Raw genomic sequence first — 19,729 nt, 5'->3', positions numbered from 1 at the left:
ATCCCAGGATGAGGTTTCCAAACACCTGACAGGATTTCTACATAGGTGCATAAAACCACAGGAGAGTTGGAAATAGAAAACAAATGCCTAACGTAGAAAATTATTTTGACTAGAGGACTCTTCTGTCTTCATTTCAAAAGGTTTTTGGTACTTCCAACCTTATCAGATTCTGATAATGAAGGAAAACAGGTCAATTCCAGAAAAGTCAAGCAGAAAAAAAGTTATGTTGTAACTAGAAACACAATACACGCTTGAGAAAAATGACTATGCATATCCAGTTGTCTGTTGGTCCATCCATCCATCCGTTATTTACGAAGCAACTACAAGTGAGAGGTACCGAATGTGAGATTCCAGGACATCCTTCTCCTGCAGAGGGCTGATCAGACACATATACACACTCCAGTAACTAAAGCTGAGAAAGTACTTGGTATCCAATGGCATATTTAAGTAAAAAAAAAATTAATACCTATATTTAAAGTCATGTAAATTATTTATAGCAAAGCACTAAAATCTCCTGTGATTCCTAAAGCAGAAACATGTAACAAAGAGCTTGAAAATACTCAATACACAGAGACTCTTAGGGAGACCAATGGAAACATTTTAATATGAATTTGTTCATCAATTCTAGTTAATCCAAAGGCAAGACTTTAATCATTGCTTTATAAAGCTCAAAAACATCCCAAGTCAAACACTGAGCAACATATACATTTAAAATGTAGGCCACATGGGATCAGACAGACAGACACACACACACACACAAATAAAATTTGCTGTGGTTTCTATCTGTACAGGTGACCCCCTCAAATCTAAAAAGTCTCTTCTCCTAAATCAAGTACAACTCAGAATCTGAAAAAGAATTTTTAAAAATGTGTTCCACTGGTCAGGGCAAAAAGTCCTTGGCTACAATATTCCAAATGTTAAATTTAGCAGGTTCATTATGGCACAAAACAGACAGGGCTGCTGCCAAACGCTGGGTCTATAATTCAGTTGAAAAGCCGTGGGCATTCCCTGGACCGCAGAAAACCACACGTGGTCTCCAGGAGTCCCAGACAGAATGATGGGGCTGTAATTCCAGGTCTGCTTGTTTTTCCAGCGTGTGTCATGATTTATGGATCTGAGCGGGGGTTTTAGTTCGTTCCCATGGGAAGAATTATTTTCTTTGCCCTTAATGCTGCTGCCATGGTGTTGTATCAACATAGAAACATCCAAAGGGCAAAGGGTCATAAAGGCCCCGAGAACTCTCTGGAAGATTCTAGTGATTTCTGAGCTGACAAGTGAATTCTCCAGGCAAGAATACTGGAATGGGTTGCCATTCCCTTCTCCAAGGGATCTTCCCAACCCAGGGGCTGACCTGGGTCCTTCTGCATTGCAGGCAGATTCTTTACCATCTGAGCCACCAGGGAAGCTCTGAAAAGTGAAGAACACAGGCCAAAGGATGTCACCCTCATGAATTAGAAGGCATTTTGTGGCATTGCTCAGATGACCGTTCTGAGCTCAGACAAGCTCATTTTGTGGTGTTGCATGACAGGCAGCTCCAACCTGATCCGACACACCCAGAAAGCAGCAGGGCCAGATGAGACACAGGCTCCCCCAAGTGATCCTGCCATGTGTCACACTGAGGGGCAAACCCCAGTCCTTAATTGGTGCCACATCTCGGCACAACAACAGACACCGAGGTCCAGGAAAGTCAGACAACTTGCCACAGCCAACAAGAGACACCACTGTCTTCTGAGCTCAGTCAGAAGTCCAAGCTCCTTAAGAGGCTTTCTGCCTCTGTTCAACAGAACTGAGCTTGCCTTCCTTTACAGATTATGCTAGCTTTTCTCTGTACCTCAGTCTCCTACTCTGTAAAATCGGATAACAGTAATCCTCCTGCTACCGTCGGGTTGTTGTGAGAATTAAATGAGTTAGTACACGTGAAGCGTTTTGAACACTGTTTGAAATACAGTAAGTTCCCTCTAAGTGTTAACTATCTCTCCAGCCACGGAATTCTTCACTGTCACAGCCTTAAGCACCCTCCCAAAGGCCACAATCCTGGAGTTTGTTTACACAGCCAGTGGTGAATGTTTCTGCTTTTTCAACCCTTAAGCAAACAGAAGCTGCTCCCTTCCAAAGCTCAGAAGCTTCCAGAGGGTGGCTTTTGCTGTGTGTAGGAGCACAGTTTCCATATGCTGCTGATGAAAATAAAAGCCTGAGTGACCCAAAAAAGGCTCTGTCCAGCGGCAAATGGAGCTGGAAATCCATGTGCTTTGTTACTATAACAGACATAACGCCCAATGAGAGAGTCCCCAGGAGACAAGTATGCAATCCATTCATCTCTTCTGGCTCAGTCCTTCAACTATCCTAACAGAAATACCCAACGAGAAAAATCAACTAAGAGCTTTTCAGGGCTGGTCAGCTCAACAGTGACCCGGGTCACCCAGGCCGGCAGAGGAGCGCGGATGTGGTTACCACCGAGTCCACAGCACAGCGCCTCACCTGGCGTCTTCCGGGGATTCCGCGATCAGATGGAAGGTCCTGTCGGCCATGATGATGTCAATCCCGTTCTCTTTGCTGGTGTTATCTATGATCTCCCTGCAGGGGAACAAGAGCACCCAACGCAGATCAGGAACACAGAATGAATGCTTAAGGAGGGGCAGGAAGAGAAATTTCACAGTAACTGAAAAACCAGACACTGATCCTTCAGCCTTTTCGCTTTGAGAAATGATGAAGGGGCCTCTGGGGGTGGGAGATTCCTCCTTGCTCAAGAATGGGGGGGATCTGCTGGGTGTGTGTGTGTGGAGAGGTGGGAATGGGGTTGGGGGGCATCCTTGACTTCTCTAGGGAGGGGCCTCTCTTCTCCCACTGGCCCATCCAAGGCTCACGCAGTTCAGGCACCCCACTCTGCCTGTACCTTTCCTTGGCTGCCCCACTGCTCTATAAGGGACCCCCAATTGCAGCCAATCTGCAAGAGCGCTTTCATTCATCACAGTGTTCCAACAGGGTTTAAGGCCGCTGCTGACACCTCTGACTTCCTCTGGTAAGGGCACACTATTTCCACCAGGGCTTCGGGGTAAAGGGCAGGACTTGAGTGTTTCTAGATCTTAATTTTGCCTTGATCTGATCCTAACATTCTTAAACAACCCTAGAGGTTCAAACTCATGGACCAGGCTAAGAAGAGCAGGGTAAAACACAAGCAGCTGTTAGGATGGGACCAAAGGTGGTGATCTCCTTAATGAAGAAAGGTGTTGGGGATACAGACAGTGTGTTTTGACAGCTGAAGTAGCACAACTGTTTCCAGTAAAACACTTATTTTATAACTAGAACATTCAGCAGTCGGCTTAGAAAAAATAAATATGGTATGACCTTTTAGCTAGAATCACTGAGATGAGATTTCTTAAAGGAAATAAACCCTGAATACTCATTGGAAGGACTGATGCTGAAACTGAAGCTCCAATACTTTGGCCACCTGATGCAAACAGCCCACTCATTGGAGAAGAGCCAGATGCTGGGAAAGATTGAAGGCAGGAAGAGAAGGGGGTGACAGACGATGAGATGGTTGGATGGCATCACCGACTCAATGGACATGAGTTTGAGAAAACTATGAGAGATGGTGAAGGACAGAGAAGCCTGGAGTGCAGTAGTCCCTGAGGTTGCAAAGAGTTGGACATAAGTTGGCAACTGAAGAACAACAACTAAGATAAAATATTTTAAAAAGCCAAGAAGATCAGAATTCACACAGGAGTCTGTGATGCCTTCTGAAGAGTGGAAGAGAGAGGTGACCCTGATGGGGGAGTGATCAGCCAGGTGTCTGATACTGCAGCCTCTGCAGCAGAGTGACAATCCTCAGGGGAAATCTAACCAGACCACGTCATCCTAGACCAACTCCTTAGATATCTGGAGACTCAGCTACCTTGTGTATAAAATGAGTGGGTGCCATGGTTCTGAGCCACAGTAGGTCCACCAGAATCCTGGGGAACATTCAGAAAACCCAGGCGGAGCTTTTCAGGGTAGAACCCAGTGACTTGCATTTATAAAAAGCTTCCCTGGAGATGATGATCCTGTCAGGGTCTCAATAAACACAGTCTGTCAACTACAGGATAAATGAGGTAGCATCTCCAACAACAGATGGGGAGTGAAAGAAAAGATGAAGGGGATGGTGTATAAATTGAAAGCAATTTGAGAGATCTGTCAACTGATCAAAAACTATGAACTTTATTTGGATTCTGATTTGAAGAAAGAAACCAACCCGAACCAATAACACTATCACCTCCATTTATAAGATAACTGGGGAAATCTGAATAATGACTAGAGTTTGGATGACAGAAGAAGTTCCTGTTCCTTTTTAAATGTGATAATAATATTGTGATTATATATTTTAAAACGTCTTAATCTTTAAGTGAATACCAAATATTCACAGATGAAATTATATGGTTAGGACTTGCTTTAAAAATGTAGTTTGGGGAATTCCCTGGCAGTCCAGTGATTAGGACTGGGTGTTTTCACTGCCATGGGTGTGGGTTCAATCCCTGAATGAGGAACTAAGATACTATGAGCTACACAGTTCAGTCAACTACAACCAAAAAAGTAGCTTGCAGGGGGCAAAGAGCGTGTGGGATCACAAATGAAACATCACTGGCTGGGAGTTGGTAACCACTGACCGTTGAGTAATGAGCACATGAATTTCATTCTAGTCTCCAACTTATGCTTGCCTATGACAGAAATTTTCTATAATACAAAATATATATTTTTCATATAATAAAAAATGAAGAAAACCTTATGATGGTGAAACCTTAACAACTCATTGCCTTCTTTCTACAGAACATGACCAACAGCTTGAAAACTCAAGAGAATTTTCACAGATGGTCTTATTTCTCTGATTTCCTGATAATTCAACCCACTGAAAGGAAAGGTGAGGACTCTCGATCACCTCCTACAACCTACTGTTTCAGAGAACGTGTCCCAGACAGCCTGGAGTCAGGCACCTAATTGATGAAGCAGCCCCAAGCCCCAGACAGGGCTCATCAACGTACTTGGCCGCCCGAACCTCCATGGTGCCCTTGAGCTTCTCCTCGCTGTCGTTCTCGAAGTACATCAGCTTGGCCTGGCGGAGGACAAACCAGCGCTTCTTCCAGTTTCTCCTGGACAGGGTGGAGGAGCCGCCGCCCTTCTTGTGCAGCCAGCCTTGCTTGAGGGCCTCCTGCTTGGAGCGGAACCACAGGAACGTCTCGTCCTTGAGCACGCACCAGCGCCGCTTCCAGGAGTTCATGAGGCCACCTGTCTCCCCAGGGTTGGGGGGGAAGGGAGGGGTTTAAGGGAAGTCCATCAAGTTGGATGTTAAGATCAGTAGGTCTTAAGGTTCAGCCCATCCTTAACTTTGCACCAAATGTCCTGCCTTCAGACATGCCCCCAGCGATGGACTGTAGCACTGCAGGGTCATGTTCAGGGGGCACAGGGCAGGGACCACACTGGCTTGGTTGAATGACATCAGAACCCTTCCTGGGACTTCTTGGGTGGTCCACTGGTTAAGACACTGCACTTCCACTGCAGGCGGGCACAAGTTCGGTACCTGGTCAGGGAGCTAAGACGCTGCACACCATGAGATGCGGCCAGAAACAAAAAGAAATATTATCCTCATTTCCAAAGAAGTTCCTACTCACTTACCTTAGAAATCTCGGTGAGGAGCTTAACACCAAGGCTACAAAGGGACTGATATTCTAACCCTGGAGTGAGGCAGGACCATGGGGGTTGGGGCAGGGGGTCAGGGGAGAACCATTTCTGTACCTATGGATCATGTTTCTGTCCAGACACCCCAGGGAGGGGAAATTAGTTTAAAACTATGTCCAAGTTAACACTTTCCTTCTTAGTTTAGTCAATGTGAAGAACAACGTCTATCAAGAGATTCCAGAGTTCAGCAATAAACTCTAACTTATGTAGGAAAATAACATGTGATTTTTTCCAATAAACATCTTTTCAGAGAAAAGCATCATTATCTGAAAATGGTTTACATGTACAAGGTATAAAATTTAGACTGTGAAACAAAGTAAGACTCCAGACTGTGATAGCACCATGAACATGAGAATTTAGCTGTAATTTCTTTCGTGGAAATAAATCTGGTTGAAAGAAACTAGACCAGGATATACAGATATTATTATCTTTTACAACATAAAAAAATATTTCTAATAGTCTTCCAGCAGGATAAGTTTATTATTCTTAAGATTCCCCAAGACACTCAAGAGTGACGTTTTGCCACCATGAGTCGCTGATCTGTTTTAACAAATCCACCAAAGGATACTGCATCTACTTGAATAACTGTAAAATGTCCATAAGTTATCTCTTTGATCCACCAGTAACACAAATAGAGTATCTAAATGTAGATACTGAAAATGAATATAGAGGAAATGCTTTCCTTTTACAGATTAGAAATATATTTAAAACAGACATTCTCAGATTAATTTTTTCAATGGTTGCTCAGTGATTACAGATCTCAATTTCACAGTGGAACAAGAGAAGCAAAGATAACTCTGGTTTGTGTGTGTGTTGCGGAGCACACTTGTTTCGCTGACTTGTACAGACGACAGCCCTGTCTTATATCTACAGAACGCCCCGCTTACCTAGCTGAGAAGCCTTTGTGATCATGCCAAGCACCAGAGCTGTTTCCTAACAAACAACAAACTTGCCAGGAACTACCAGAAGAAAACTTCTTTCCTTCTTGATTTGTGGCTTTAATCTAAGTTTCTCAAAATAAGCCAAGAGGAAACTGTAGTACAAAGTTATCCTATTATCTTATCGTCTTTGAACGATAAGGGTTATTCACAGTTGTTTCAAAGACACAGATTACAACAGTCATCATTACCAGTTACTCCGTTGTGCTTCCGTTATTGATGGGACTCACGCTCAGCCCTCCTTCCCCCATTCCGCGGGCTCCCTTCATATTTCATCTAGAGAATCTGATCAGTGTTCTTGGTTTCCTGACTGTAAACACTTTTAGGAGGTTATTAGGCTGGTGCAAAGTGACTTACGCTCACAAAATATAATCTGGTGGTTAGATTTGCCTTATCATTCGTTTCTTTGAAACTTTTGGTCACAACTTAAGGCCTTATTAAACATCAAATGACCGGAGATTAAATGGTGATACAGTTACACAATAATTTGTTTTATTAAGAGATGAGTTTGCCAAAAGTTCACTTGCTTACCTTCTTGAGCTTTTAACACTTTAATGTTGGGATCTGAGTGCTCTGAATGTATATTTACTTTTTCATAATCTTATTTGTTTTAATCAAGACAATTATATAATAAATGAATGTCATATATTACAATTAAGAGTGATATACAGGGAATTTTTAAGCTAACTTAGAGAACTAGATTAATTAGGGGGTGAGGAAAATATAAGAATAATAAAAAGCTTATCTTTATTCTGGGAAATGCATGAGAAAATCTCAAAATGCTATGATTAGATACTTATTACATTGTTAGACTCTGCTTTGTGATGACATTTTTTTCTTCATCCAATGAACACTCGATTATTTGGTTAGAATTCCTCAATCTGTTTCATCCCAACGCTACTACAAGAATTTCCATCAATGAGTACCTTTCACCAATAGGAAGATCTGCCCTAAAACAAACCTGGAGGGGGTTTCCATGAGCACTTTGAGGCAGAGAACAGCAGAAATTTGAGAAGTAAGTGACTGATGTTAGCAGCTACACAGATGTCATAGAAGGGAAGTGTAGTAGCAAAAAAGAAAGAAACCAAGTTAGAAGGAAAAAAAAACCAAACACACAGAAAAACTATTAAGGAGAACAAAAGAGATATGAGAAAAGAAAAACGTACCAACAGAAAAGAGAAGCAAAGGTCAAGCACAGAAGCAAAGGGTCAGAGAAAACTTGAAGAACTTAAACCATCTGGGGAGGGTGGGTCTTATTATCTCCACCAGACCCACAAGACTTGGCCTCTCCTCTCATCCAGTCGCGGACCGAAGGAGACACCAGACAATCCCCTCTTTTGATGACCCACATAAAACTGGTGCTGATTATGGTTTTTCCTGATCCCTCTCGCTGGTTTGGAAGTCAAGGTCGAGAACACAAATAAGCCACAGGTACGAGGTCCTGATTAAGTACTTTTCCAGAAGGAGGGTGCTTCAAGTTCCCCAAGCGTTAAGGTTCAGTTCAATACATTCCAAGTTCCACGGCAATGAGAAAACACAATTAAAATTCTCATCACGAGCAAGGGACAGACAGTAGGTGTCACAGGCAGTTCAAGCCAGGGGTGGCCCGCTCTCAGATCTTTACTTTTCTGTGTATAAGACATCCCTCCGGGGTCTATAAGACTCGTGCGGGAGGGAAAAATGCAGCTTTATCATTGTAGTGGGTTGCACCAACCACAGCGGCAGCACACAAGTGTGTCTGTACATGTGTAACAGAGAGAGAGAGAGAGGAAGAGATGTCGGAACAGAGAAAGGGAGGGAGGAAGAGAGCACAGATATGAGACATGGAGGGCTTCTCTGGTGGCTCAGATGGTAAAGAATCTGCCTGCGATGCAGGAGACCCGAGTTCGATCCCTGGGTTGGGAAGATCCCCTGGAGGAGGGAAATGGCAAACCCACTCCAGTATTCTTGCCTGGGGAATCCCATGGACAGAGGAGCCTGGTGGGCTACAGCCCACAGAGTCATAAAGAGTTAGACGCAATTGAGTGACTAACACACACACAGGAAACATGGAGGCAACAGAGGGAGATGGACTGAAAATGGAGACAGTGGCTGCACACCCTGTGTCCTAACGGGAGTCTGACGGGTCCCCAGTGTCACACCACCATGGCGTCCCCGCCACCACCTGACAGGGCCTAACAGCGGGGAAGGGGGATGTGGCGTGACTTTCCCGGTCCCCCTTCCACCAGCCCCAGTTTCCCATCGCTTCACCCCCCAGCCCAGGCACCACGGCAGCTGCAGGTCATACCTTTCATGTACAGGAAGCTATGGAAGTAAGGCAGTGTGACACAGCTGTACACCGAGTCCCGCCGGTACGAAAGCTCATCATCCGTATCAAACCGAGAATCGAAGTCCTCTTCACTATCTTCAAACTGAACCAGGAGAGAGAGAGAGAGAGCCAACGGTGAGCAAAAAGGACAGAAAACAATCACCGGAAATGCCCAGCATAGATCAACACTGCAAAAATAAAAGTAACTGACAAAGAAGCCACAGGCCGATTTGTCACAATACAATGGAGTGTGGTCATCAAAAGAATTCAGAATTACAAAATACTGACTGCTGGTGTAGAGTGGTCAGTGGACTTGAGATGTAGCACGTGAGACATACTTTAACCCCAAGACGTTATCTTATAAGTATAACACTATTGCTTAAACATATAATTTTAATCAAACCACTCAAGAGTTAATCCCTTTTAGGTTACTGTGCTAAACATATCTTCAAGTCTTAGAAAAGTCCAGAGAGTATTTAACACATGGTCAATGGAAAGAAAGAAAAAAAAAGTAAACTACAAATAAACCCAGAAGCTAGAAAGAGCCTGCTGAAGCCTGCAAAGTTTCCTCCCTTACAATGAGAACAATACACAACATCCTGCAGTGAGCCTGAAGCTCCTGTCAGGAGGTTCTCTGAAAGGTCCCTGGTGAGCCTCATTAGAGCTTAGGGCGGGCCTTATTTCCCAACCTCCTGCAAAGCCAGGACAGACACTGGCCAAATTCTCCACTGAGCATGCCAGTTTTCTGAGACTCTGGGCAAAATGCAGCTCTCTGGGTTTTGTGTTGAAGCTCCAACAGGCACCAACAGTTCCATTTTCTCACCCGATCACTTCTGGCAAGAGAAAGGGGTCTCAGACTAACCAGCTTTAAGAGCCCGCCTTTGGGCCATCCTGTGGGGTTATGTCTTCATCCCAGGGAGGGTGCAACAGGGGCGTGGATGACAGACAACTTCCACCCCAATGAGGCCGGGGTGGGGGTGGGGGGGTGGGGGTGGCACCAGGCCAGCGGGTACTCACCGAGGACTGGGCGCCCTCTGAGCTGAACCGGTAGGCCCCCGAGCTGTTGTAGGTGCCCACGGAGCATCGGTAGTCTGGGGACCACTGGCTGCTGCAGGAGTTGGAGAAGGTCACGCTGCTGCCGGAGGTGATGGCCCCGTCCTCGTAGTCGTCCTGATCGTAGTCATAGTCGCCCTCCGGGGCGGGCAGGGCCCCCGGGGTCTGGGGCCGGCAGTAGGTGGGCTCCCCCGCGGAGGAGTCGTGCTCCGAGGGGGCCAGCAGCACAGTGCTGTCGGCGCTGGGGCTGGTGGGCACCACGGTGTCGTTCATGTAGGGGTCCTCCTCCGAGGACTCGTCGCTGGTGCGGATACCACTGGTGCGCTGGTCCGAGTGGCCGTGCTCGCTGGGGTTGGGCGAGTCCTTGAACGCATCGTCGTCGGCCTCGAAGCCCTCATCCACCTCCTCCTCCTCTTCCTCCTCGGGGTAGGGCTGGCTGAAGTTGAAGCTGGGCTTCTCCGCCCCAGCGCCCGGCTCGCCCGCGCACTCGCTCCCCACCGACAGCGAGCGCTCGATGTTGCGGACGCACTCGTCGATCTCGTCGAAGTTGAGCGACTCCAGGAACTCCTGGGCGGCGCGGCAGGCCTCGTCCTCCAGCCGCCGCAGCTCCTCATCCCGCAGCTGCTGTAGCTTCTGCAGAGACGCCTCGGTCAGGGACAGCTCCTGCCGCTCCTTCATGCGCTGCAGGTCCTCGATCTCCTTCTCCAGCCGCAGGATCTCCTCTACCTGCTTGTTCTCCTTCTGCTTCTCCAGCTCCCGGCTCAGCTCCGCTGCCCTCTGCCTCTCCTGCTGCAAGGCTTCCAGTTCCCGCTGCTTCCGGGCTGCTTCCTCCTGGATCCCGGAGGAAGGAAGAGGTCGGGAAGTGACTCTGCAGAGATGGGGGGCAGCGGTCCTCCCGCGTGATGGGATGCGGCCCGCTGTGGGCTGAACTGCACCCTTCCCTCCCCTAAATTGCCATGTGAAGCCCTAACCCCCAGTTCAGTGGCTCAGTCGTGTCCGACTCTTTGAGACCCCATGGACTGCAGCACGCCAGGTCTCCCTGTCCATCACCAACTCCCGGGTTTATTCGAACTCATGTCCATTGAATCGGTGATGCCATCCAACCATCTCATCCTCTGTCATCTAACCCCCAGGACCCTTGGAATATGCCTGGATATGAGGACAGGACCTTAAGGAAGTGATACAGTTACAGTGAGGCCCAGAGGTAGGGCTCTAAGCCAATCTGATTGATGTCCTTATAAGAGGGGACACATATACACACAAGGACACCAGGAAGTATGCAAACAGGTGTAGGACCATGTAAAGGACACACCATGAACCTACAGAGAGAAGCTTCAGAAGAAACCAACCCTTGCAGACACCTTGATATTGGATTTGTAGCTGCCAGAATTATGACACAATCGATTTCTTTTGTTAATTCCCTCCACGCTGTGGCACTATATATTATAGCAGACTGAGCCAATTAGTACAGTGGTGCTACCAGTTTAGAGCTAGCATGCTTTTGCAATTGGCACAAAAATCTTAGACATTCACACATTTTTACCCAATTGTAATGGGTTAGAAATGGCAACAGAAACATCTCCTCTAAAATCCTTCCTCCTATGTCTTTATTTTAGTTTTGAATACTTCTCCCTATATCATTATTTCAGTTTCTAATCTCTGAAGCAAAGTGTCAGTAAAAGTGTTAGTCACTCAGTTGAGTTTGACTCTTTATGACCCCATGGACTGTAGCCCGCCAGGCTCCTTGGTCCATGGGATTCTCCAGGCAAGAATACTGGAGTGAGCTGCCATTTCCTTCTCCAAAAGTGTCAGTAGTGGGAAGGTAACAGACAAGATGCCACGTGGTCATGGCGTTTTTCACCTGTTGGGCGCGGAGCTCCGCTTCTCTTCGTTCCCTCTCTCTTTCTCTAAAAATAGTCAAGAAAAAAGACAGTGAAAATAAATGAAAGCAATGAAGAAAAAAATCTGAGAACCACTTTTCAGAAAGCCAAGGTTTTTTTCCCCAAGATTATTTTTTAAAAAACAAGTCACAACACTAAGCTTCTGGCGCATTCTGCCGATGCACAAGCTACAAATGCTTGCTCAGCAGCTGAGGGGCACACTTTAGTAGCATGCTTGAAAAGTCAATAAAAATCCACATAAAACAAATATTCAAATGGTTTCCAGAGGGACATAGATTACTGTGATCCCATCTCCCAGTTTTCCACATTGTTGCATCTGTGTCAACTCTATTCACATAGACATCTCAAAACTAGCACTAACTGGGCTTCCGTGGTGATCTAGTGGTTAAGAATCTGCCTGCCAATGCAGGGGACTTGGGTTCGATCCATGGTCGAGGAAGATTCCACGTGGCGCAGAGCAACTAAACCCGTGTGCCACAACTCTAAAGCCTGCAAGCCTAGAGCTATGTTCCACAATAAGAGAAGTCAGAAGCCCATGCAGTGAGTAGCCCTGCTCGCCGCAACTAGAGAAAGCCTAAAGGTGGCAATGAAGACCCAGCTCAGCAATAAATAAATCTTAAAAAAAGAAAAAAAAAACTAGCAATAATGAAGTTAACGATCCCTCCCAAACCCTTAAATCAAGCTAAACTCACAGTTAATGGCTACAAGTAATGGCATCTACCATTACTAGGAGCTAAGAGTGAACTTTTTAACAAAAGCTTTGGTAAAGATGACTTAAAAGGCATGAAGGATGAATGGGGTGTCTTCCTTGGGCGATACAGAGACCTATTCTTTGCATGAATAAAAATATACACGAAACTGGGTCTTCAGTGGTGTCAAGGAATTTTATCTGACCCACCAAGAGGTACTGCTTCCAACAGCAGGTTCGGCAGCATGCTCTGGGAATTACGGCCTCAAGGCTGGATCCAGAGCATAAAAACTCCAAAGGTGTCCTGTCTGTTTCATGCAAATAAGAAAAGTCCATACCTTTCCTCCTCCTCTCGTTTCCTCTTTTCTTCCTCTTCCCGTTTCCTCTTTTCCTCCTCGGCCCGTTTCTCCGCCAGCAGCTGTCTGTAAACTCTTCTGGCCATCTGACCTCGGAGTTGCTTCTGGAAAACCACGGCTGCTTTTTTCAGGTGCAAAAATCTCCTCCTTAGGAGGAAGGCCCTGTAGTTCTTCTGTATGATCACGACACAGTCAAGGACCTTCTTGTACTGCTTTCTGAAAAACGAGAACGAAAACAGCACCACAGCATTGCTGAGGATGGATTGAGGCCACGAGCTCTTCACAGGAGTTTATGTTAACGTTAGACGACAAGAGAGCAGGACCTGGTTTGGGGCTGATCCCCTCATTACTGGGACTCATTACAGGGAGCCAACGAGCAGGCCCTTGTGGGCAAAACAGAAGAAAAACAAAAGAATAATAACAGAACTCAAGCAAGAAGCCTATCATCACGTTGGCTAAATAAACACATCGCTCCTGATAACTGACTTTGCAAAGTCCTGGCAGGAAGTGAGACTGTAAACAGAACCAAGGGATGTGATACACTCTGCTGTTCTTAGGAGCCAAAAGGAAAAGGATTCACCACAGCAGGATGGCTTTTATGTTTGAGAAAATGTAATGTATGATGATGAGATGATGAGCAGCGGACCAGCCCGCTGGTCCAGGGATGCACAAGAAATTACCTGCCTCATTGGGCAGACCTGGGAGAGGGGGCCGCTGTGGACCCCATGGGTCGGCACCAAGGTATACAGGTGAGCTGCCTGTGGCTTCAGTATATGGCCCCGAGGAACTAGGGAAACTATTTAAATATCTCGCCCGGTGCGCCCCAGTGACGCCACTGCTCTGAGACATCACGAGCCTCTGTTCCCACTTCCTGCCCAGGTCAAGCTAACTGGCATCATCAATTAGGAGCACTGCCCTGGCCCTCTCCTTAGCCTGGTCCTGACAAGAAGCCATCCGGGCCTATTTTAAATAAAAGCATATAACAGCCAGCACCACTGGATGAAACATACTAGACACACCCCCTCCCCTCCACACACTTCTTACCTTGCTAAGTAGCCCAAGACGTGGGCCCGGATCACCATGGCCGCCCGCGTCACCTCCTCTTCCCGTCGCTTCTCCAGTTTCTGCTCCAAGGACTCACGAAGGAAGACCTGCCCAGGAGGGAGCGATATGTCACAAATGCAGAATGTGGCTGATACAGGGAAGCCCTCTCCGAGTCCAAGATCTCTTTGGGGGGGGAGGAGCAGGGAGGGGTAAGGCTTTTTTTCTCTCTCCGAGTTTTGCTCCAAACACAAAGAGCAATGCTGCCCAGCAGAGGGAATCTCAAATTCCTAGTGGGGAAAGGATTTTTTTTTTTTATATCCCAACTGTCATGGACTCAGACTTTTGTAAAATGTAGTCAAATATATCACCAGAAAGAAAAAAAACAAAAGGATATTTAACATAGAAGTCCTACTTTTTTGGTTATTATTAGTTCAACAGGCATAAGATGACTGTGAAATTGCCACCAAAGTTTATAAACACTTATCTGATTGTGGGCCAGGGCAAACAGTTCAGGGACCAGCACTAGTCTACACTAAGTAACAAGAGATATGGAAAGACTCCCTGAAGAAAGAAAGAAACGGAGGGGAAAATAACCAAAACATTTGTAAAACATTTGTCATCACGAGGAAAGTCTCTCTTTATGCTGTCAAGTGATTACAATCAAGCATCTTGGCCTCAAAAATAAAGCACATAAAAAATTGACATTTAAGAATGTAATTCTGTAAACTGTTTGAAATGAGCACTGAATCATTGACGCTACATCTCGGTTCAGCCACCACAAAATAACCAGAATCAGGACTAAACAGATGGTAGCTATCTGTCGGCCTGTTTCTGGCTATGGGCACTTCAATACTAAGCTTGTCATTTACATAAAGTAAGTGTGTCTCGTAACTGGCATTTGTATCAGGATCCCTAATATTTGAAAAGGTATGACAATAATAGACCCTCCCTTCAATCATGGCAGGGCGTCCCTCGTGGCTCAGACAGTAAAGAATCTACTGGCAATGCAGAAGACCCAGGTTCCATCCATAAGCTGGTAAAATCTCCTGGAGTAGGGAATGGCTATCCACTCCAGTATTCTTGCTTGGAGAATTCCATGGACAAAGGAGCCTGGCAGGCTAAAGTCCATGGGGTCACAAAGAGTTGGATACGAGTGAGTGACTAACACTTCCACTTTTCAATCACGGGAGCTGTTAATTTTGTCGTTTCCAGTGTGATGCACACCTAAGAAGTTTTGAATTATTACCTAAAAAAAACGAATCCCAAATACTGGTCTAGGGTTAAATGACACACCCTCCCACCCCCACCCCCCATTCATGATTTCTTGACTTATGCTCCTGTGACTCATTCTGGTCTACGGCGATGCATCATGTCCCCTGATGGCACATTTTTCCAGACTCTCTGCTATGTTTCTTCCAAGACATTTGAGCAAAAAAGCAAATAAAGAATTCTACCACTATGTGACTCACAGAAACCTTGCCTACTCCTGCTGTGGATTTTGGAGCATTTGTAAAACTCTCCCACAATACCTCTCCCAGAAAACCTTTTCATACAATGCTCTTCCTACAATTTCAAGTAATATGCTCCACTGATGCATAAAGAGACTGCAAGGTTAAAAAAAAATAAAAATAAAAAGCAGAAGCTACAAGCATAAAGTGTGTTTGTTCAATAATGATAAAAAGTTTCCAGAAATATGAATCTCTACTAAAATCATGGGTCAGCAGCAGTTTTCACCAAGACTGGACTTCAAAGAAATATTTAAACTTCTCTTTGAGATGACTGTTTTACATTAAGGAGCTTACTCAAATGCTTTTGCTCTGGTTAGTGTTTAAAAGAAAAAGTAATAGTCTTTTTTTTTTTTTTTTTTTTTAACATTCTCCATTTACTCTTTTTTCTTTTGGCCAAGCTGTGTGGCATGTCATTCCAGATCTTAGATCCCTGACCAGGCATCAAACCTGCACCCCTTCCAGTGGACATGAAGCTGTAACTGCTGGACCCCCATGGAATTACTAAAGTTAAATCTTGCTGAAGAGTGATGATGGTGGTGGTGACGTAATAAAACTAAAGTGTTAATTCCAAAGAGCCGTATATTTATCACATGAACAAACAGGAAGCTTTATGAAGGAAAAAGATGCTTGCTTCTCAGAAGGAAAACTATGACAAACCTAGACAGCGTATTAAAAAGCAAAGACATCACCTTGCTGACAAAGGTCCATCTAGCCAAAGCTCTGGTGCTTCCAGTAGTCAAGTAGGGATGTGAGAAAGAAAGAAAGTGAAAGTCGCTCAGTCGTGTCTGACTCTTTGCAACCCCATGGACTACACAGTCCATGGAATTCTCCAGGCCAGAATACTGCAGTGGGAAGCCTATCCCTCCTCCAGTGGATCTTCCTGACCCAGGAATCGAACTAGGGTCTCCTGCATTGCAGGCAGATTCTTTACCAACTGAGCTATCAGGGAACCCCAGGAATGTGATGGCTGGACCATAAACAAGGCTGATCACCAAAAAATTGATGCTTTTGAACTGTGGTGCCGGAGAAGACTCTCAAGAGTCCCTTGGACTGCAAGGAGAGCAAAGCAGTCAATCCTAAAGGAAATCAATCCTGAATACTCATTGGAAGGACTGATTCTGAAGCTGAAGCTCCAATACTTCAGTCATCTAATGCGAAGAGCCAACTCATTGTAAAAGACCCTGATGCCGGGAAAGACTGAAGGTAGGAGGAGGAGGCAGCAGAAGATGAGATGGTAACATCACTGACCATGGACATGAACTTGGGCAAACTCTGGGAGACAGTGAGGAACATGGAGGTCTAGCATGCGGCAGTCCATGGGGTTAAGAGAGTCAGACATGACTTAGTGACTGAATAACAACAACATGAAGGGAAAAGCGTTTCACATCGTATCAGAAGTCTAAAGACTCTCTTAATTGGATCAGAATCATTGAAATAACCTGTTTTAGTTTCATGCCCATCAAAGAGAGCTCTCTGCTCTGCGCATTAGACTTACATCCACATCTTTTATCTAGATTCTCTTTCCATAATGGAAAATGGAGTAAAATGCTTTAGAGACCTGACTTGGCTTCATTAAGAACATCTACCTTGAATTTACGCAGTGATACATGGGAATTGATGCCAGTTCTTCCAACCCAGTGTGTTTTTTGCCACGTCACCAGTTCCCAGGACACAGCCAAGATAAAGTCAGCAGGATCCAGCTGCTGTGAGTGGAGGTCTTTGTCAGGCATCATCAAACAGCTTAGGAAAGGTCAGCGCCCACTCAGGGGGCTGCTTGGCCAATCTTGACTCACTACCTAATACGAATATTTTCCTGTGGCTGTTTCTTAAAAAAAATCCTTTCTTTAGATAGCTGAAGAGCCTATGGATTATTCTAGTAAACATGTCTTTTTAGAACACCTCTTGCAGACTTTATTGCCACAAAAGAAGTAAGGTCTGGCAGTGTAGTCCAGGTGACCAGAAAAGTGAAATGTGCTGGAGTCACAGGGCAGAGGGAAAAGTCAAAGCCAGGAAAAAAAAAAGAGGGGAGCAGCTGTCCACCTCTGCCCCCCTAAACTCAGCTTCTCAAGGGGAACACACATCACATCTCCTGCTCGGGCTGCTCCAGGGGCTCAGCCAGCCTCCCGTCTTCTTTAGGGATGCTTCCCCAGCAGGTACGAATCCTTGCCTTCCAACAACTAGATGTGTTTTTAAGCCTGTGAATTCAGATCTGGTGCCATGTTTAATTTTCTGACTACAGCGCTGCCCACAGTTCCCTCCATCACGTAAGTGTCAACAGAAACTTCTTATCCAGAAGATCTGGATGTTCCTTAGTGGTTTATGGGTTTAAATGCAAAGACCTCTGGCAGTAGCACTGAAAGAAACACTGCTAGCATATAATTAAGTCAAAAGTTGGTCAAGGTCAAAGTTATTTAGCGGATACAATTCAAATGCTCTCGTATTTACGTCTACTTCCTAATATTTACATGAAATGATAAGCTTCCATTCTACCGCCAGTGTGTCACCAGTTAAAATTTAACTCCCCTTTAAAGACTTCCTTTTCTTAAATACTTTTCTGATCTTTCAATTCACAGTGAGCTCTTTGCTGGAGCTGTGTCTTCATTCCTTAAATAGATCACACTATAATTTATTAGTTGTACTGGAAAAAACCCTGATGCTGGGAGAGATTGAGGGCAGGGGACGGCATGGTTGGATGACATCATCAACTCAATGGACATGAGTTTGACCAAACTCTGGGAGATAGTGTAGGACAAGGAAGCCTGGAGTGCTGCAGTCCATGGGGTCACAAAGAGTTGGACATGACTGAGCAACTGAACAACAATAATAATGAGATGACATCTCCCAGCAAATAAGTGAGCCACAGGCAATGCTTTTATGTCTCTATATCCCTATGCAACACCCAGTTCTAAGCTGTGCTGGGGCCTGACTTCCATTTGTAAATGAAGTTGTATTGGTTCTTCAGTGCTCAGAAAAGCGATAGCTATTGACTCAGTAAGTCAGTGATGTTTGATATTATTTCACTATACAAGGAAGTGAGACAGGAGGAAGATATAGAGAATATAGAGAATGTAATATATTATAGAGAATGTAATACCTTTTCAGTTAAAAAAATCAGAGCAGACTATATTGTAGTGCCAAGAGCTCTACTTGAATCAACTTCTTGAGAAAGTCTTCCTGAGTGACTGAACACATAACAATCTTATGTCATTCTCTTACAGTGTATATGTATGTGTGTGTTTTTAGCACTTAAAACTGACATTGAGCTCCTACTATGTGCACTGTGTAGAAAAACAAATGACTAACACTACATTCTCTATTGAGTAATTACACACAAGTCACCAGGCAATGCTGAGACAGTATGACAGCATGTTAAGTAAATTGTAACGGGGTGGAAAACAGAAAAGAGTTGATGACAGATGGTGGTTTAGTCGCTAAGTTGTGTCTGACTCTTGGGACCCCATTGACTGTAGCCCACCAGGCTCCTCTGCCCATGGGATTCTCTAGGCAAGAATACTGGAGTGGGTTGTCATTTCCTTCTCCAGGGGATCTTCCTGACCCAGGGATTGAACCCGGGTCTCCTGCATTCAGATTGCAGGCAGATTCTTTACCAAATGAGCTATGAGGGAAGCCATGACAGAGGAGGGGGCTTAATCCAATTTAGGGGTGATTTTTGATGCAGAGTGAGATGAAGAACATCAAAAAGGATTCCCAGAGAAAGACAAATACCATGTGATACCACTTACATGTGGAATCTAAAATATGTCGCAGATCAATGGATCTACAAAACAGAAACAGACTCACAGACATGGAGAACAGACTGGGGGTTGCCGAGGGGGAGCAGGTTGGGAGGGGGTGGATTGGGAGTTTGGGATTGACAGATGCAAACTGTTATAGGATGGATAAACAACAAGGTCCTACTGTATAGCACAGGGAATTATATTCAATATCCTGTGATAAACCATGATGGAAAAGACTACGGAGAAGCATGTATATATGTGTAGAACTGAGTCACTTTGCTGTACAGCAGAATTAACACAACACTGTAAATCAACTATACTTCAATTTAAAAAAGAAAAAAAAAAAAAAAAAGGATTCCCATCAGTCTGTATCCAAGCAGATCTGAAGGATAGACTGGCTAAAACAAGAAGAGGGGAGAGTTCCTGGTAGAGAGACCTTCAAACCTGCAAGGACACACACCCCAAGGGACCCCAAACGCCCCAGTGAGTT

The 19,729-nt window shown here is 45.1% G+C and overlaps 1 protein-coding gene and 2 long non-coding RNA genes across 12 annotated transcripts in view; 2 read left to right on the top strand and 1 right to left on the bottom strand.

Annotated features, from left to right (window-relative positions):
- The window catches only part of MYO10 (myosin X), a 255,150-nt gene that overhangs the window by 19,983 nt on the left and 215,438 nt on the right, over positions 1 to 19,729 (bottom strand). For all 10 annotated transcript variants that reach the window (XM_081519314.1, XM_081519315.1, XM_081519313.1 and 7 more), the window contains 7 exons: positions 13,995 to 14,101; positions 12,933 to 13,166; positions 11,867 to 11,912; positions 9,970 to 10,836; positions 8,932 to 9,055; positions 5,013 to 5,256; positions 2,479 to 2,574 (listed from right to left, as the gene is read on the bottom strand). In XM_081519314.1, coding sequence (XP_081375440.1) covers positions 2,479 to 2,574; positions 5,013 to 5,256; positions 8,932 to 9,055; positions 9,970 to 10,836; positions 11,867 to 11,912; positions 12,933 to 13,166; positions 13,995 to 14,101 — 1,718 coding nt within the window. The remainder of the gene's footprint in view (positions 1 to 2,478; positions 2,575 to 5,012; positions 5,257 to 8,931; positions 9,056 to 9,969; positions 10,837 to 11,866; positions 11,913 to 12,932; positions 13,167 to 13,994; positions 14,102 to 19,729) is intronic.
- On the top strand, positions 2,229 to 5,962 carry LOC145517028 (uncharacterized). The gene is made up of 2 exons (XR_014061939.1): positions 2,229 to 3,019; positions 4,801 to 5,962. It is a non-coding gene; the product is annotated as an uncharacterized LOC145517028 (long non-coding RNA).
- On the top strand, positions 7,541 to 9,196 carry LOC145517027 (uncharacterized). Its single transcript, XR_014061938.1, has 2 exons — positions 7,541 to 8,075; positions 8,902 to 9,196. It is a non-coding gene; the product is annotated as an uncharacterized LOC145517027 (long non-coding RNA).

The sequence above is a fragment of the Giraffa tippelskirchi genome, chromosome 8 (genome assembly GCF_054371585.1).
Source record: "Giraffa tippelskirchi isolate mGirTip1 chromosome 8, T2T-mGirTip1v1.2.pri, whole genome shotgun sequence".
NCBI lineage: Eukaryota > Metazoa > Chordata > Mammalia > Artiodactyla > Giraffidae > Giraffa > Giraffa tippelskirchi.
The sequence above is the reverse complement of the archived record's forward strand: the minus strand, read 5'-3'. Positions and strand labels throughout refer to the sequence as shown.